The following is a 17,707-nucleotide window of genomic DNA, read 5'->3' as shown; positions in this document are numbered from 1 at the left end:
ACCAAGGCCGTAATCTGAGGCATCTGTAGTAATGAATGTGGGAAGGGAAGGATCATAAATAGAAAGAACAGGGCTCTCCAGCAGCATTCTCTTAAGCGTATTAAAGCTATCAACTGTCTCTTTACTCCACTGTAGTGGCGTTTTTGCATCAGCTCTGAGCATTTGCCTCAGCGGCTCAACCACAGTAGCATAGCCTGGGAGAAATTTGTTGAACCATGAAGTGAGCCCTAGGAACGAACGTAAAGCTACCATATCTGTAGGTCGAGGTGCTTCTGAAATGGCAGTAAGGTGGTCTGGGCTGGGATGTAATCCTTCTTTAGAAATTACATGACCCAGAAATGGAATGCTTGCTTGGTTGAAGGAGCTTTTATCAAAGTTAATCTGCAAGCCAACCTCGTCTAGCCTTTGACGAACATCTTGGAAGTGCTCATCATGGGCCACATTAGAATTACCATACACTATAATGTCATCCAAGTAATTCTTTACCCCTTCCAGCCCCTTTAGGACCGTTTGCATCATTTTTTGGAAGGCTGACGGCGCTGAAGCTAGTCCAAACAGAACCTGAGTGAAACGGAAAAGGCCTTCGTGCGTTATGAACGCAGTCAGGTTACGACTGTCAGGATGGAGAGGCAGCTGGTGGTAAGCAGAGCTCAGATCAATTTGACTGTAATGTGAAGCACCTGCAAGTTCTGTAAACAAATCATCCATGTGAGGTAATGGGTAGCAATCCATAATCACACTCTTATTGGGTTCACGGAGATCTACACAAAGTCTAATGTGTCCATTACGCTTAAGTACCACCACCAACGGACTAACCCATTCAGAAGCATCAACTGGTTCAATTATGCCCGCTGTAAGGAGACGATTAAGCTCAGTGGACACCTCCTTACGGATGCTGAGAGGTAAGCGTTTCAATTTTTGACGCACTGGTGTCACTGTTGCATTAACTTGCACTTTGTGGATGAATCCTTTCACACATCCAAGGTGAGTAGCAGATACAGGTGATACTGTGTACACAGGGCTTGTGGAATGCTGAGTCATATGAAGAGGTGCAGGTGAGATTCCACATTCATTGTCTATGTACCTTACTTTTCCGCTTACAATATCCAGGTTCAGCAGTCTTATTAATCTAACCCTAGCAAGGGAGATCCTGCTATCACTACATAAAAAATAGCTGGAACTACATTGTCATTTGTTGATACACCCACTAATGCTGTTAAGCAGCCAATAACTGGTAGGTTCTCTTTTGCATAAGTGACAAGTTTAATTTTTGGCTTACTCAGGGTGCATTGTGAGAAATGTTTCTTATACACATCTTCTGGAAGTATGGAAACTGATGCGCCCGTATCTACAACCAGTTGTAACTTATGTTTCTGACCTCCTGATGCTTCAGTATTCAATTCAAAGGTGATCTTATCATTGGCTGTAACTTTCCCCCTCTGCCATACTTAGTATCCATACTAATGGCTTGTACCGACTTCATGGCAGTAGCAGTGGAATTACAGAGTAACGACGAATTTTTAACAGCAGCTTCCACTTGACATGCGATTGTAATCGCTTTCTCTAGAGTGAGGTCGTCCTCCAACAGTAATTTGTCCTTTACTGCAGTCAACGACGCATTTGCGATCAACTGATCACGGAGCATTTCACTCTCCATTTGCCCTAACGCACATGGGGATACTAACGCTCTTAAAGCAGCAACGTATTGCGTAACAGTCTCATCCACTCTTTGCACTTGCTGTCTAAACGCTGTGTCGGCATGCGACTACGTTAACTTTATGCACAAAGTGTTTCTGAAGTGCAGCCATTGCTTCATCAAAATTCTCAGGAATGCTTAGGAGCCTTCTGGGTCCTGAAAGAAGTTTGGGAGACGGGGGGCGCGCACTTCCGGCAGGACATTTGACGCTGGGGCTGAGAGCTGGGCTCAGGTTTAGGCGGAGCTGTCTGTTGTCTGGGAACTGTTAGGGGATGCCCTCGGTGAGCAGACGGAGTGGGGGTCGCGCTGATGTGATGATGAGGCATGATGTGAGATATGGCCTCCATCTGTTTCTTCACGGGCGAAAACTGCTGGGTGAAGTCCTCCACAGTGTCGCCGAATAGGCCGAACTGGGAGACGGGGGCATTGAGAAAGCGGGTTCAGCCTGAGATGACGTTCCTGGACCACGAGGGTGGCCATTGTCTGCCCGAGTGCTCGTGCTGTGACCTTCATAGCCCGAGGGCGAGGTCAGTTGCAGAGCGCAGTTCCTACAGCACGTCGGGGTCAGGAATTCCCAAGTGCAGATCTTTAAGTGCCTTGGCCTGGTGAACATACAGGAGGGCCATGGCATGCAGGGCGGAGGTGGCCTGTCCAGTGGCGCTGTAGGCTTTGGCTGTCAGTGAAGACGTCATCCTACAGGCCTTGGAGGGGAGCACCGGGCAATCCCGCCATGTGGTGGGGTTTTCCGGGCACAGGTGGATAGCAACCGCTCTATCAACCTGGGGTCCTCCATGTACCGCTGTGAGCAGTGCCCTGAGCCGAGGAACCAATCATCTTGCCGTGAAGGCAGTGGGGAGGACAGAGGGTCCCAGTCCAGCCACAAGCTCACAGCGGCCAGGGCAAGCATGTCGGCCATCTGGGCATCAGCCTCAGACTGGCCATGCCGACTCGAAGCCGGCAGCCCAGTTGAGTCTTCCGCATCAGACGGCGGAATGCTCTCCGATGCAGTGGCGAAGTCATCATCCAGCTCAGGGTACGCGAGGGAGAAACCAGGCTGACGGAGAAGGTTAATGAATTGGAGACATGCTTCCAAATACTAGTGGATGTCTGTGAAAAAGAGTAGCCAGTAGATACTGTTTTGTTTGTGGATAGTACAGTGAGCAGCTCACACACTTTGGTTCCAGCTGGAGAGCCCCCGCAGCAGGGCATTTGGGTGATGTCTCTGGAGCATACCCATAGGGCAAAGTGACACCATTCTCCCGTTCCTGTTAGGATTTCCAATTGATTTTCCCCACTTAGTGATGCACCCACAGAGAATCATGTTGAAAGCGCCCTTGTTATTGGTGACTATTGTAAGGAATGTGAAAATAGAGACTCCAGCCACTATTGTTAAATGCATTTCATGTGCCAGAGCATTTGACATAAGATGAAATTTACAAGTGCTGGCTTTGTTATTCATGTCAGCACTAACAGTGTCGAGCTTTACCAGTCAGACATCACTAAAGATAATGTTAAAGAGGTGTGGGAACTTGCAAAAATTATGTCAGACACTGTAATGTGCTATGGCCCCCTCCCTGCTCATTGTGGCAACGAGGTTTGGTTTAGATTAGTGTCACTGAACGGCTGGATGTTTGAGTGTTGTGATATTTTCAGTGTTACTCAAAGGTTTGAATCATATAATGATGATAATGTTTATAATGATGTGACATTGTCAGATATAAATAAAAAAATAATCTGTTTTCTTGCAACAGTATGTAGACCACCAAGGTCATATTCTGAATTGCTTGGAGAATCTACAGATTTTTCTGTCAGATCTTTTCGGTCATTAAGTTTTACACACCTGGGAAAAAGAACACTATACCAGTCGCACTGAGACATTTAAAATGATACCAAACATGTTACACTAGTTGCATTATTTGTATACATCAGATATGGTCTTTTGATACATACAGATCTTAGGTGAGTTTGAGGTGATTCTGAGCTGAAGGGGAATGGATGATGAGGAGAGGGGAGAGAATGGGACAGACGTGGAAGGGCAACAATGAGGTGTGAATTTGCAATCTTTGCTCAGTGGAGTGTGGTGCCTCAGGAAGAGTTGCTAATTGTGAGAAAGTTCATATGTTGATTTTCTCAAAGATCATACATTTGCTCTTTGCCTTTGAATGCAAACACATTGGCACCCCGCCTTACAGTGGCATATGAAGTATCCGATGTCTTGCAGTTGGAGTTTGCATCAGTTCATCCTGTTGAAGTCCATCATAAAAGACTGAAGTGATGTCTGGCTAGCACCAGCTATAGTTTGTTGTCATCACTGTTGTGTGTTGCAATCTTAATCAGTATATATGTGTGTGACTAATCTTAAACAAAGTATGCCTGTTAACAAATGATGAATGATGTGTGTAACTAACTAGAAAATATATGTAAAACCAAAAATGCTAAAAGGAAACTGCAGCTGCATTTCTGACACAGGAGATGAGGGGAACCTAGAGACAGTTTATACATTGGAAATTCTTTAGGGGAACCTTGAAACAGTACATACATTGGAAATTCTTTAGGCAAAAAACTGATAAGAATGAACCAATGGGAGGCAAAACCAGTAATCCCACTGCAGCAAAAACAAACCAACGGAATGAGTGGAACTTATCTCTTAGAATATTGGAGATGTCCCGGTGGCAAAAATAAGCCAATCAAAAGAGTAAAAATCTGAGAACAAAGGAACACACCCTGGGTCAGAAATGTAGAAAAGAAGGGAACACTGGAGAAACAGGGTCTTTTTGAGCGGAGCTTACGGGTGAAGAAGACTCCAGCTGGCTGAATGATTTCTGTACTTATTCTTTCTTGTTAATAAATAAAATTTTTACTTCGAAAACTTGACTTCGTCTCCTCAAAAAAGAACACGACAGAATTTGGTGACCCTGACGTGATGCGGAGCGATTGAAAATGACACCAGGAGGCGGTGGCTGATTGATACCCATACATGGGCCCATTTAAAAAGGTGACCAGAGCCTGTTAAATCAAAATCTGCATAGTTTAGATAGTATTTTATTTAGGTGTGGGTGTCAACCAACGCCGCCCCTGTAAGTAACTACATTTAAACATTTTTTATTGAGAATACAGTAAATTATTGATCGTTACGTTATATGTGTAAGATTGTAAATTGTTACATATGAAGGAATAAGTACATGAAATTATTTGTATGAATGCAAAGTGTTGTGTGATATGTCTTAGAAGACCTCTGGGAGGCCAGTTTTTACTGCAATAAATGAATAGTGTAATTATAAGACCTGGGAGGCCTGCCTTAAGGGCAGAGTGGTTCATGGAGACAAAGACCTTGGAGGCCTGTTTGGAACAGTGGAGCCAGGACCGGATTACGGGTGGAGTGTCTGACGAGTGCCACTTAGATCCGGGAAGCTGAGTTTCCGTCTCCTTGAACGCACTTAGCAATAAAATAGATTAAATTGGTAGGGATATTATGTTTTGTTTTTGCGGTTGAAGAGTGAGTGGAACGCTCACTAAGCGTGTGTTTTAAACTTGGAGTGTCTCTGTCACAATAAATCCCGAGAGCGGTAACCTAATGGTGCAATCAAACTCAAGGGTTGCGACAGATTGAGTCAGTTGCTCGGGTGTACTCCATATAAACCGACCGGCCACAAGTAGTGAAGGGAAATGTGGGAGGAATTATAAAAAGATTCTAACAGAAGAGTGTGGTTGAGGTAAATAATCCCAATTTATGACTGTCCGCTCACTTGTGGGTAGAAGCTTGGCTGCTTAAAGAGGGATTTAAATTGAAACAAACACACGATTGGAATCTACTGTTTGACGGGGAGGGAATATACAGGTCACTTTTATAGTGTGAATCTGGGGACACCAGATAGAAGTTACCTTCTGGCTCCCCCCATATTATCTGAGGAAGGGACCCTAAATAGCGAGATTTTTCTAAAAAAAACTGATACTAAAAAAACTTCCGGCTAAATTATGATTTTATAGAGGTTACTAATACTGCAGGAGGAAATCAGGTGACAAAGAAGACTGAAAATGATGTGATTGATCTGATTGATCCTCCTGCGCTCATTACTGCTGGTAATCATTACTGATTTGCCATTTATAATGTGGATTAGAGAGTACCCTCATTAAAATCATTAAAACTGATTCCTCCTATGAAGATATGTATGTGGAATGACATGTTATATATTTGATTTTTTTATTGACTTTTATTGATATAATACTCTGAATTACTCTGATGCGGTCTGAAACTTTGGAAAACAGTTGCGGCCTACAATAACAATGATGTAGAATGAAATATACTATGACTTTATAAACTTTAAAAACACTGGAAGTACCGCTGAAGGGCCAGAGAATAAGAGATTAACAAGCGCCTCAGAGCTGCACAGCAAGAGCAAGACTCTTCTGGTTGTTTAAAAACCCGCTGTCTGATCCTACTCACTCCAGATAGCGCTCCAGACTACCGGAAATGTCTGTGAGTTCCTCTGGCACCGTGGGATGTATTGTATATTGAGAGAGAGCATATGAGGTTACTAAAAGTGTTGATGCTGCAAAAACCACAAAGGGCTTCCCTGGTTGTCTGGGCTGCAACGGCGATGATGAAGATGCTCGCAAAGAGCCTGAAACCAACCAAGCTAGGAGAACCAAACTATCTGGGCCCCACCACTGTGATAGCAGTGACCGGCATGCTGACGGATTTTCAGATTGGGTGACTCTACCCTCTCTAGCAACCAGGCCAATTTGGTTGCTTAGGAGACCTGGCTGGAGTCACTCAGCACACCCTGGATTCAAACTCTTTCAGTGTCTTTACTCGCTTAAGCCCCCGCTTGTCTTGGTGTCTCTCAAATTATGCATTCATTAAAATTAAACCCTAGACTCTAGAAGTTTGTGGCAGGGAATTAACATCATCACAGACTATAAACGGAATAAAAACTCCTGCCTCTCTCCCGGATGAGCTTAATACATTTTATGCTCATTTTGAGGACAATAACACCGCCCTCGTGGAGAGAGTATTCGCGGCTGACGCTACAGAGGTTGATTCACTCTCTGTTGCGGATGTAACCCGATCCTTCCGATGGGTGAACATCCGTAAAGCCGCGGATCCAGACGGCATTCCAGGCCACATCATCAGAATCAACTGCCTGGTGTTTTTACGGACATTTTCAACCTGTCCCTCTCCCTGTCTGTAGTCCCCACATGCTTCAAAACATCAACCATTGTGTCTGTACCGAAGCAAGCCAAAATCACTTGTTAAATCACTGGCGTCCTTTTGCTCTGACCCCCATCATCAGCAAATGCTTTGAGAGGTTAATCAGAGATTACATCTTGTCTGTTCAGTTTGCCTACCGCAACAACCGCTCCACTGATGATGCCATTGCATCTACACTACACACTGCTCTCTCCCACCTGGAGAAAATGAACACATATGTGAGAATGCTGTTTGTAGACTACAGCTCAGCATTCAACACCATAGTGCCCTCCAAGCTTGATGAGAAACTCCAGGCTCTGGGCTTAAACAGCTCGCTGTACAGCTGGATACTGGATTTCCTGTCAGGCAGACGTCAGGTGGTTAGAATGGGCAGCAACATATCATCACTGACCCTCAACACTGGAGCCCCACAGGGCTGTGTTCTCAGCCCACTCCTGTATTCCCTATACACACATGACTGTGTGGCAATACATAGCTCCAATGCCATCATTAAGTTTGCTGATGATACGACGGTGGTAGGTCTGATCACTGACAATGATGAAACAGGTGAACACTCTGGTGTCAGGAGCACAACCTCTCCCTCAACGTCAGTAAGACCAAGGAGCTTGTAGTGGACTTCAGGAGGAAAGACAGAACACAGCCCCATCACCATTAATGGAGCACCAGTGTAGAGAGTCAGCAGTTTCAAGTTCCTCGGTGTCCGCATCACTGAGGAACTCACATGGTCCGTCCACACTGAGGCTCACCAGTGCCAGTTCTTCCTGAGACGGCTGAAGTAGTTTGGAATGAACCACCACATCCTCACACGGTTCTACACCAGCACTGTAGAGAGCATCCTGACTGGCTGCAGCACCGCCCACAACCGCAAAGACTTGGAAAGGGTGGTGCGATTTGCCAGAAACATCATCGGAGGTGAGCTTCCCTCATTCCAGGACATATATAACAGGCGGTGTGTGAAAAAAGCTCGGAGGATCATCAGAGACTCCAGCCACCCGAGTCATGGGCTGCTCTCACTGCTTCCATCAGGCAGGCAGTATCGCAGCATCAGGACCCGCACCAGCCGACTACATGACAGCTGCTTCCCCCAAGCATCAGACTTTTGAACACTTGATCAGGATCAATAATTAGCACTGCACTTTATTAATCTATAATCTCACACTGGACGTTCAAATATATTCTCCCCAATTCAACAACTGTATATACATTTTATATACCCTCACCCATATTTGTGTATTCTATATTGTGTACATTTGTTATGTCAATTGTGTTGTGTAAATGTTGTTTATTGTAAATGGTACCATGTTATTCGAAACTGCACACAAGACTTTCACCTACTGTTGCACTGGTGTACATGGTAGTGACACAAATTGATTTGATTATGGTATTCAATTGAGATGTTTGAACAGTCACTAGTCATTGAAGCAGTACAATGGGTTTGGATAGTGGTTAAGTGCCACGATACTAACCCCACCCTCAAAAAAGGGGGGTCAGTTTTAAAGGGACAGATGATAAAGCTGAATGAAAGTGCAAGTTGAACACCCACCACAAACTGCTGTGCAACAAGTTTAATTTACCAGAAGCAAGAGGAACACAAGCTTGGAGCAAATCATGGTTTATTAAAAATGTCAAGGATCTACAGATCAGTTGCACAATGTGTCCTGCCTCATACTACTGACATCACTGGGTAAAGAAGCATCTGGTCCAAAGAGTTATACTGGTCAATAGAATCAGATCCTACAAGGAAAGTCCTGCCTCAAATCAACACTGACAGATCCTGTAGAATTTGTCTGGATTAAGTCACCATTACCAGGCCCACCAAGCTCTGCCTTAAGGAGCGTCGACCAAGGTGGCGTTGTTTTCAGAAGCATACTGGTTCAAGGTATTGTTGCCATCAGGAACATCATGGACCAAGGTGGCATTGTTTTCAGAGGCATACTGGTTCAAGGTAGCATTGCCATCAGGAGCATCATGGACCAGGGTGGCATTGCCATGGGTCCAGGTACCATTGGCAGATGAATCAGGAGCTTAACTGAAAATCACATTGAGAAGTTTCTTCAAACCAGGACTTATTAAAATACAGAAAGCAGTGCAATCTTTAACCTGCGAGTTACTGACTGTAGGGGAAAATGAAACCCAGCATGTCAGATGGAAGGAACAAATACACACCTTTATCTTCTGACAACTCGCCTAACAGCACTCCAGGATGAGTCAATAGAAGAACCATGTTCAACTGAAGAAACAAGAGCTGAGAAAACACAGAAGCTTGTAAACACAAATGTGGCATAACAGAATCAGTTTCAATATTACTCCCTGATAGCACACATTAAATCACCCAGATGTCCATTTGATGTGCATGTTTACATCTGGAGAGGTTTGGGTTTACATGGTTTGCTCATCTGCAATACACTTCCTCTTGGAAGTCAAAAGACTCCGATGTCTTGTACACATTTATGATTTAAATGCAGAACAGCTCTTCACATATTTAGTAGAACACAATGAGGTCTGGTACTGCTTCAGACACCAAAATAAACTCACCATTCCACAGCAACTGATGACAAAGAGCCAGAACAATGGCAATTTTAACAGCACTCATGTTTGACCACAAGATGAACTACTATGAAAACCAATCCAGCTATACTGAAGTTTCAGTCAAACCAGGACTTTTATAGCCCAACAGAGAAATATTTGCATCACCTGGATGCCTCGTTAACTCATCCAGATCACCACTAATTAATGAGAGCCTTAATTGAAGTGTCACTTATTGTTATCCCATTTCTCTAACCTGAACTGATAGAAATATGATGATGACCCACAGTTAACAGCTCATGTATATGACTTTATTTATGTTGATTTGTTTCCTGTGGAGCATGTGTGTATTCTCTGTCTATGTTCTCAATGCTCATAAATTGTATGTTTTGCTTACTGCACATTTCATGAATTTATAGTGGATATTGTCTACACAGTCTGAATATACAGAGTTGATTTGACAGTGAGTTCTAAAGATCAGATTTGAAAAACAAGTGTTTAAAGCAGTGCACACTGTTCCCAATGTGGCAATAGACCTTAGGCCGCTACAAGGACAGTGTAACTATAGTACGGCACACATTTACGCCAAAGACAAAGCCACCCTGGGAATTTCACCCAGGGAACTAAAGGACCAAATCTCTTGCTCAATGAAAGGTCGGAGACATGAATAACATTACAAAAATATTCATCTTTATTAACAAAATTTAAGACAAAACTTTAAAATGAAAGAGGCCTTAGCCAAGGTGCCACTGGAGTTTATAAAAGAATTATGAACCTACAACAATCAAAGGACCTGGGGTTTTCCGGCAGGGGCAGGCTACCAGAGATTATATCACACCTATAATAGAGAATCACAGCATTCACAAGTGCACACTCACACCCAAAATCAGGATTTCAGTGACGAGCACTGCACACAGTCACCAGCCCCACTGTGAAAGAATAAAGCCGGCCTTCCTGCCTTTGGCACCCAAGTCCTGTGAACACATAAAATTAACGCATTAGTGTTCAAAGTTTAATACTACAAAACATTGGCACAACTTGGCTAACTAGAAATGACCTACAAAAATACTACATGCAAACAGTCTCACCACTCCTCATAAGAGGTTACATAAAGCTCAGATCACAAGGACACTTGAAATAAAGAAAACAAACACATTACAATAAAAATCACATGCCACCATGTTGCTCTGGCATTACATCACCACATAAACAGCATTAGCCAGAGCATCCCCAAGCTAACACGTAGGACACTATTCAAAATAACACACACACACACACACACACACACACACACACACACACACACACACACAACTCAAGCCAACCAAGAATACAAAACAAATCCATAAATGAAACCACAAGACAACAGCAGTGTTATTCCAATGCAGAATGTAAAATATGCCCAGACTAGTCGTTTACACAAACGCTCCCGGTGTACCAGGAAGCGCAAAGATGACGATACGCTGCAGATGTGTTCAAAGGCATGCACAATACAGCCTTAAAAATGGACTAGTTTGCATGGACGATGCCGTTATACCAGGAAGCGCACCTAAAACAAAATCACAATATTACGACTGCTACCTTCAGCCCTTCGTCCCAAAATTAGCAAGCACCCCTATATACATACCGATGATGACAACACAGACGTACTTGAGGCATGCACAGCAGCAATAGCCACGAAAAGAACTGAAAGACCCGCACGTAAAATTCCATATTACTGGGAATGGTAGTCAAGCAACCAACGCTTACTATCATACAAACAGCGGACATTCAGTTACCAAATTAAGATACCAATAAAATGGGGAAACCAACTGCTCATACCTTTCTAAATGTCCACATCTGATGCCAGAAGAAGCAACAATGCTGTGCTGGTGACGCAATTGTGACGTTGACAATGACACACATCCGAGAGACGAATCCTTGCCTTTTTATATCACAAGGATGACAGCTAATCAGCTTACGACCCAAATATGTTTGTTAGGGAAGATAGCGGACTTCCCCACTACAATCTACCCCGCTTTTCTGTGTTGGCTTCCCGACGATCAAAAAAAGGAACCCTTGCAACCTAGACAGTAGATGGTTAATCCCAGGTCCTAAACCAAACTGAGATGGCACTAGACACTGGCCCAGAGGGACCCTCAACCTCCCTTTCCAACCCACTCACCGTGCATGGAAGATGATACATATTAGAGTGCTGCCCTGCTGTAGTACGCCCAGTCCTGCATAGTGCAGCTGGCCCTTCACCAATGAAAACCGAAGGTGAGCTCAAGGATACCTCCTGTTCAACAACTAGAGGATTCACCTCTCCATTAACTGGCTCCCCTGATGTTACAGCAACAGGACCTGTACCACCTAACCATAACACTTTTGGGAACTCGGATGACCCTAAACGTCCCAAACTCTCTGGTGCAATCTCTTGTGCAGGTTGCAGGGTCTCAGGCACAAACACCATCAAATCAGCATCATCCACCTCCTCATCTAGCAGGGAAAACCTTGGTCCACTAACTGGAACACTCTTTGGTGTTTTAATGACTTTAAAATAAGTTTTTATCGACGCATGTCGCTTTGTTTTGTTACAGACGCTTTAAAAAATCCCTTTCAGGAGAAACAAACAGAAATGTGAGAATATTCTGCTTAAATGAGTCTTTAAATCCAGCGACTGACTGTAAATGAGTTCAATGAAGGTGGTAATATATATTGGAGAGACAGGCACAAACAAACGCTTTTTGGTTTCCTCAAGTTTGTGTAAATACATTTGGGATTACTGGTCATATGCAAGAGATGAACAAAACAACTAAAACACTTCAGAACAGGTTTATTTCCACTTTCTGTCTGTCTGTGGCTAAACTCATGTTTCTATTTTAGTCCAGTTTGAAGACGTGTTGGTAAAGTTCAATCTTGACAAACTTTGACTAACGTTCCAGAAACGTCGCGCTAATGTCCTAAAAACGTCCCTTAAAAGAGGTTATTGCAGCATGTTCCCCTGATCTTCAGATAACTTATAGTTGACGTTTTCATAATTATATTATTTTTGTAGAGACAGTCATTATGCCTTTTGGATATCATACTTAATTTTGGTCAACAAAACGACAATTTAACACATCTGCTAAATATTACTCGAGTAAACGGTGATTTAATCATATTTTGTCATTGTGATTGAAAGTTTATTTTTTTGGGCACACGAGACAAATGTATTTAAATAAATGTAAAACCATTTATTGTGATGTCCATTTCATGATCGAGTCGTTCTTTTGAACCGGTTCTTTTTAGTGAACGAGTTGATCCAGTTCACCAAATCTGACCGAAATGTTTGAAAACCTCGAGTAGGGCTGGGCGAACAATCACATTTTATTTTCAATCACATCTTTGGCTTCAAACAATTATGAAAACAATATAGTCAAGATTTCAGCAGCCTTTGTTGGACTGCTAAACGGTGACATCACTGCGAGTATGTGCATGTGTTTGTGTGGTAGCTTTCATATCAGCCCCATTCAACAATTACATAAACGTTTGTCCTGGACAAGTGGATTTTTGAAGGGGCAAGTGAAAAATCTATTTTACTTGACCGAACAGACAAGCAGATCACAGCAGCTCTCGAGTCAACAGTAACTGATCCGATCACAGCAGCTCTCGAGTCAACAGTACATTGAGTTGATCACAGCAGTTCTCGAGTCAACAGTACATTGAGTTGATCACAGCAGTTCTCGAGTCAACAGTACATTGAGTCGATCACAGCAGTTCTCGAGTCAACAGTACATTGAGTGATCACAGCAGTTCTCGAGTCAACAGTACATTGAGTCGATCACAGCAGTTCTCGAGTCAACAGTACATTGAGTTGATCACAGCAACTCTCGAGTCAACAGTACACTGAGTTGATCACAGCAGTTCTCGAGTCAACAGTACATTGATCCGAGGATAGCAGCTCTCAAGTCAACAGTACATTGAGTCGATCACAGCAGTTCTCGAGTCAACAGTACATTGAGTTGATCACAGCAGTTCTCGAGTCAACAGTACATTGAGTCGATCACAGCAGCTCTCGAGTCAACAGTACATTGAGTTGATCACAGCAGTTCTCGAGTCAACAGTACATTGAGTCCATCACAGCAGTTCTCGAGTCAACAGTACATTGAGTCGATCACAGCAGTTCTCGAGTCAACAGTACATTGAGTCCATCACAGCAGTTCTCGATTCAACAGTACATTGAGTCGATCACAGCAGCTCTCTCTTCAACAGTACACTGAGTTGATCACAGCAGTTCTCAAGTCAACAGTACATTGAGTTGATCACAGCAGCTCTCGAGTCAACAGTACATTGAGTTGATCACAGCAGTTCTCGAGTCAACAGTACATTGAGTTGATCACAGCAGTTCTCGAGTCAACAGTACATTGAGTTGATCACAGCAGTTCTCGAGTCAACAGTACATTGATCTGAGGATAGCAGCTCTCGAGTCAACAGTACACTGAGTTGATCACAGCAGTTCTCGAGTCAACAGTACATTGAGTTGATCACAGCAGCTCTCGAGTCAACAGTACATTGAGTTGATCACAGCAACTCTCGAGTCAACAGTACATTGAGTTGATCACAGCAGCTCTCGAGTCAACAGTACATTGAGTTGATCACAGCAACTCTCGAGTCAACAGTACATTGAGTTGATCACAGCAGTTCTCGAGTCAACAGTACACTGAGTTGATCACAGCAGTTCTCGAGTCAACAGTACATTGATCTGAGGATAGCAGCTCTCGAGTCAACAGTACACTGAGTTGATCACAGCAGTTCTCGAGTCAACAGTACATTGAGTTGATCACAGCAGCTCTCGAGTCAACAGTACATTGAGTTGATCACAGCAACTCTCGAGTCAACAGTACATTGAGTTGATCACAGCAGTTCTCGAGTCAACAGTACATTGAGTTGATCACAGCAGCTCTCGAGTCAACAGTACATTGAGTTGATCACAGCAACTCTCGAGTCAACAGTACATTGAGTTGATCACAGCAGTTCTCGAGTCAACAGTACACTGAGTTGATCACAGCAGTTCTCGAGTCAATAGTACATTGAGTTGATCACAGCAGTTCTCGAGTCAACAGTACATTGAGTCGATCACAGCAGTTTGCGAATCAACAGTACACTGAACAGAGAATCGCCTTTTTCGGACATAATACTGAGAACTGCTGATCAGTGAGCGGTGGATGAACATGCGTGAACTGATGAATTGAATGAGGGGGGCAAATGTTTCCGTCATGAGATATAAAAACATTTTACTATTGAGTATTGTGCATGCAGATTATATCTGACGTTGTGATGAGCTGGGTCATGGTTTCTGTAAAAAAGGACGAGTTATTTAAGACACGTTTAATAACTTTATATGCTTTAGACATGTGTAGAAAATTCGCATTTGTATATCTGTGTCAGTATTTGGTGCTTTAGGTGCAAAACTTTAATGTAGCATGTATAGTAAGACTGAATGAAACACTGATAAACACCCTTATTATTATAACTTAATTAAATAAAATGTAAAGATCAGCAGGATGAGCCTACATATGGTTTTGTTGAATGTGTCTTCTATGAGTGCGTATTCTACGATGCCGATGTATTAGTATTATGTATCGTGACGTCATTACGTGATGATGTAAAAGAACTGGTGAATAATATTTTAACTGGTTCATTGAAGCAAACCGTCTGAAACAACGGGTTTGGCGACACCTAGTGGTGTGGATGCTGCTTCATTCAAAATCAATAGTTTTCAGTTACAGATGCCACTGTAGAAATTCACTATTCACAATCAGCCATGATTCATTTAATCCATGAGTGAAAGTGTCCAATAAAAAGACGGTTACTGAGATTAAGCAAGTAGTATTTCAGTTGGTCATGTGATTCTAAAATGGCCACCCCCATGAGGGCACCCCTGCCCCATGTAGAATAAAACAGCTTTTATAAGGTCACTGATATGACTAGAGTCCTCATCTTATGTGAGCGGTCATGATTTTATACATTTGTTTAAAAATTACAATTTCTTTATGAGTAAAACTTTATTAGTGGGGGAAAATAACTGACTGCACCTTTAACACATACAACAATATTAATATAATGTTAAGATAAACTGCTAGCTACAGTGCTGTTACGAAAATATCAGAAAATGCTACGTATGAAAGAACAGGTTTGCGGAAAATAATCTGACTTTCCATCACTAACACAGACCCACAATTCACCTCCCCCAGTGTAAAAAACAAAACCTTTCTCTATGAAAGAAATGGGAAGATCACGAGACTCCAGCATCCTGTGGCTCATCTGCTGCATAACACCACACTTCAGGAAGTTTCTGTGGTTCTGTAGCTAACCAATTGTACCGTATAAAAAAACAAAGTGGTTTTGTTTAACAGCAGTTCTTGTGTATAATCATTAAATGTTCAGTCTTTTTGAGTTTGATGAATGTCAGTCCATTATAATGATGATGTTTGTGTGTTCAGATGTTCATCATGAGAGAGCAGGTGGATGTGATTCATGCTGGAGAACAGCAGATGCTGCAAACACCAGTGAAGATTGAAGTGAAGCAGGAGATAAAAGAGGAAAACACAACAGAGGAACAACAGACAGAAGATGATTATACTCCTTCAGGTATGTTTCTTCCTTTAATGTTTGTAACAGTATAAAGGATGGGCAAGGAGGAGGCGGGAACCGGATGAAGCGTCAAAGTCATATTTTAATGAAAACTTAAACACACAAAACATCTGCGTGTGGCTCTCTCTCGACCTGCCGCATCCGGCTGCATTTATCCGTCTCCTCAGCTGATTAGCCTGATTGGGGCCGGGTGTGTATGTTGTTTTACACTTTAATCATAATCAACTGTCATGTCAGGATGAGTTTTATCACTCAAGTCTTTATTGTAATTTTAAAAGAGCTCAGTTTTCAAACTTTTTAACTTTTAAAAAGGTGCAATTTTAATTTGAAAAAGTCATTACAGTCCTTCAGAAACAGAGACTCTGGATTTGGGTTTCTGCTTAAAGTCCTTAAAGATGGCTTTAAGTCTGAAGTCAATTTAAAGTTATTTTTCAGATTATTCACTTGGTATAACTAATATGTGTACTCCATCTTAAACTACATGTTTTCATTTGACTTCACTCATGCTGGAGAAGACTTTACAGAGAGGTTCGACGGTCCCATCTTCAAAACAAGATCTCGGTCAATAATGTTGTGATGTTGCATAAAGTTGTCGACACAATGTGTGGTCGAGTGCCCTTTCAGGGAGAGAAAGTGGTAAGGGTGCTTGCACCTGGGCTAAATGATGTCTTAACACCTGTCTCTAATTCCAGTGAGCATGTTCTTTTCAAGTTCCAAGTTATTTGTATTTATATAGCATTAAACAGCATTAAGGCTGACCAAAGTGCTGTACAATACAAAATGATGAATACAAAGTTCTAAAAACACACAACAATTTAAGACCAGAATATTACATACTATTAAAAGCCAGTGAAAAGTGAGTTTTAAGAGAAGATTTAAAAACAGATAATGAAGGTGACAATCTGAAACTGAATCTATTCCATAAAATAGGACCCACAACCGAAAAGACTCTCCCTCCTCTACTCTTGAGTGTGGGATATTGAGGAGATATTGATCACTGGATCTCAGACTTCATGGTGGATTGTAAGGATGTAGTAAGTCTGATAAGTAACTGGGAGTTGGTTGTGTAATGACTTGTAAACAAACAATACATTTTTAAAATCAATTCTAGCTTTATCCGGCAGCCAGTGAAGTGATTTTCAAATGGGGGTAACATGATCGTACTTCCGACCTCCTTTTAGAAATGTTTCTGCTGCATTTTGAACAAATTGAAGTTGAGCTGTAAGAGATTTTGAAATTCCACAATAGAGAGAATTACAGTAGTCCAGACGAGAAGTGATGAAAGCATGAACTGCTATCTCCAAAGGTTTCTCCGACAAAAAGGGTTTAACTTTAGAGAGTAGATGTAGCTGAAAGAAACTGGAACCTATGACAGCACTAATATGTTTGTCAAATTTCAGCTGGCTATCAAACTGGACACCCAGATTCTGTACTTGAGGAGAGAGGAAAGCATTGAGATTAATGCATTCAGCATTACTAACATCAAAATTATCTGTAGGACCAAAGACAATCACTTCTGTCTTTATTCAAAAACAAGAAGTTTTTGTCTAGGCAACCTTTTAATTCCTCCAGGCAAGCTAGAAGAGATTGTAATGCAATGTGATCATTTCGTTTAACCGGTAAGTAGATTTGAGTGTCATCAGCGTAGAAGTTGCGCT

The 17,707-nt window shown here is 42.4% G+C and overlaps 1 protein-coding gene across 12 annotated transcripts in view; it reads left to right on the top strand.

Moving 5' to 3' along the window:
- LOC127624947 (gastrula zinc finger protein XlCGF57.1-like) overlaps positions 1-17,707 on the top strand; it is a 213,961-nt gene that overhangs the window by 109,230 nt on the left and 87,024 nt on the right. The window contains exon 2 of one of the 12 annotated variants that reach the window (XM_052099897.1): positions 15,899-16,046. The exons of 10 other annotated variants lie outside the window; for them this stretch is intronic. In XM_052099897.1, coding sequence (XP_051955857.1) covers positions 15,899-16,046 — 148 coding nt within the window. Of the gene's footprint in view, positions 1-15,898; positions 16,047-17,707 lie in introns of those variants that run through there. One more of the 12 variants, XM_052099895.1, reaches the window with a different exon arrangement.

The sequence above is a fragment of the Xyrauchen texanus genome, chromosome 31 (genome assembly GCF_025860055.1).
Source record: "Xyrauchen texanus isolate HMW12.3.18 chromosome 31, RBS_HiC_50CHRs, whole genome shotgun sequence".
In the NCBI taxonomy this organism is placed as follows: Eukaryota; Metazoa; Chordata; class Actinopteri; order Cypriniformes; family Catostomidae; genus Xyrauchen; species Xyrauchen texanus.
This window is presented reverse-complemented; position numbering and strand designations above follow the sequence as displayed.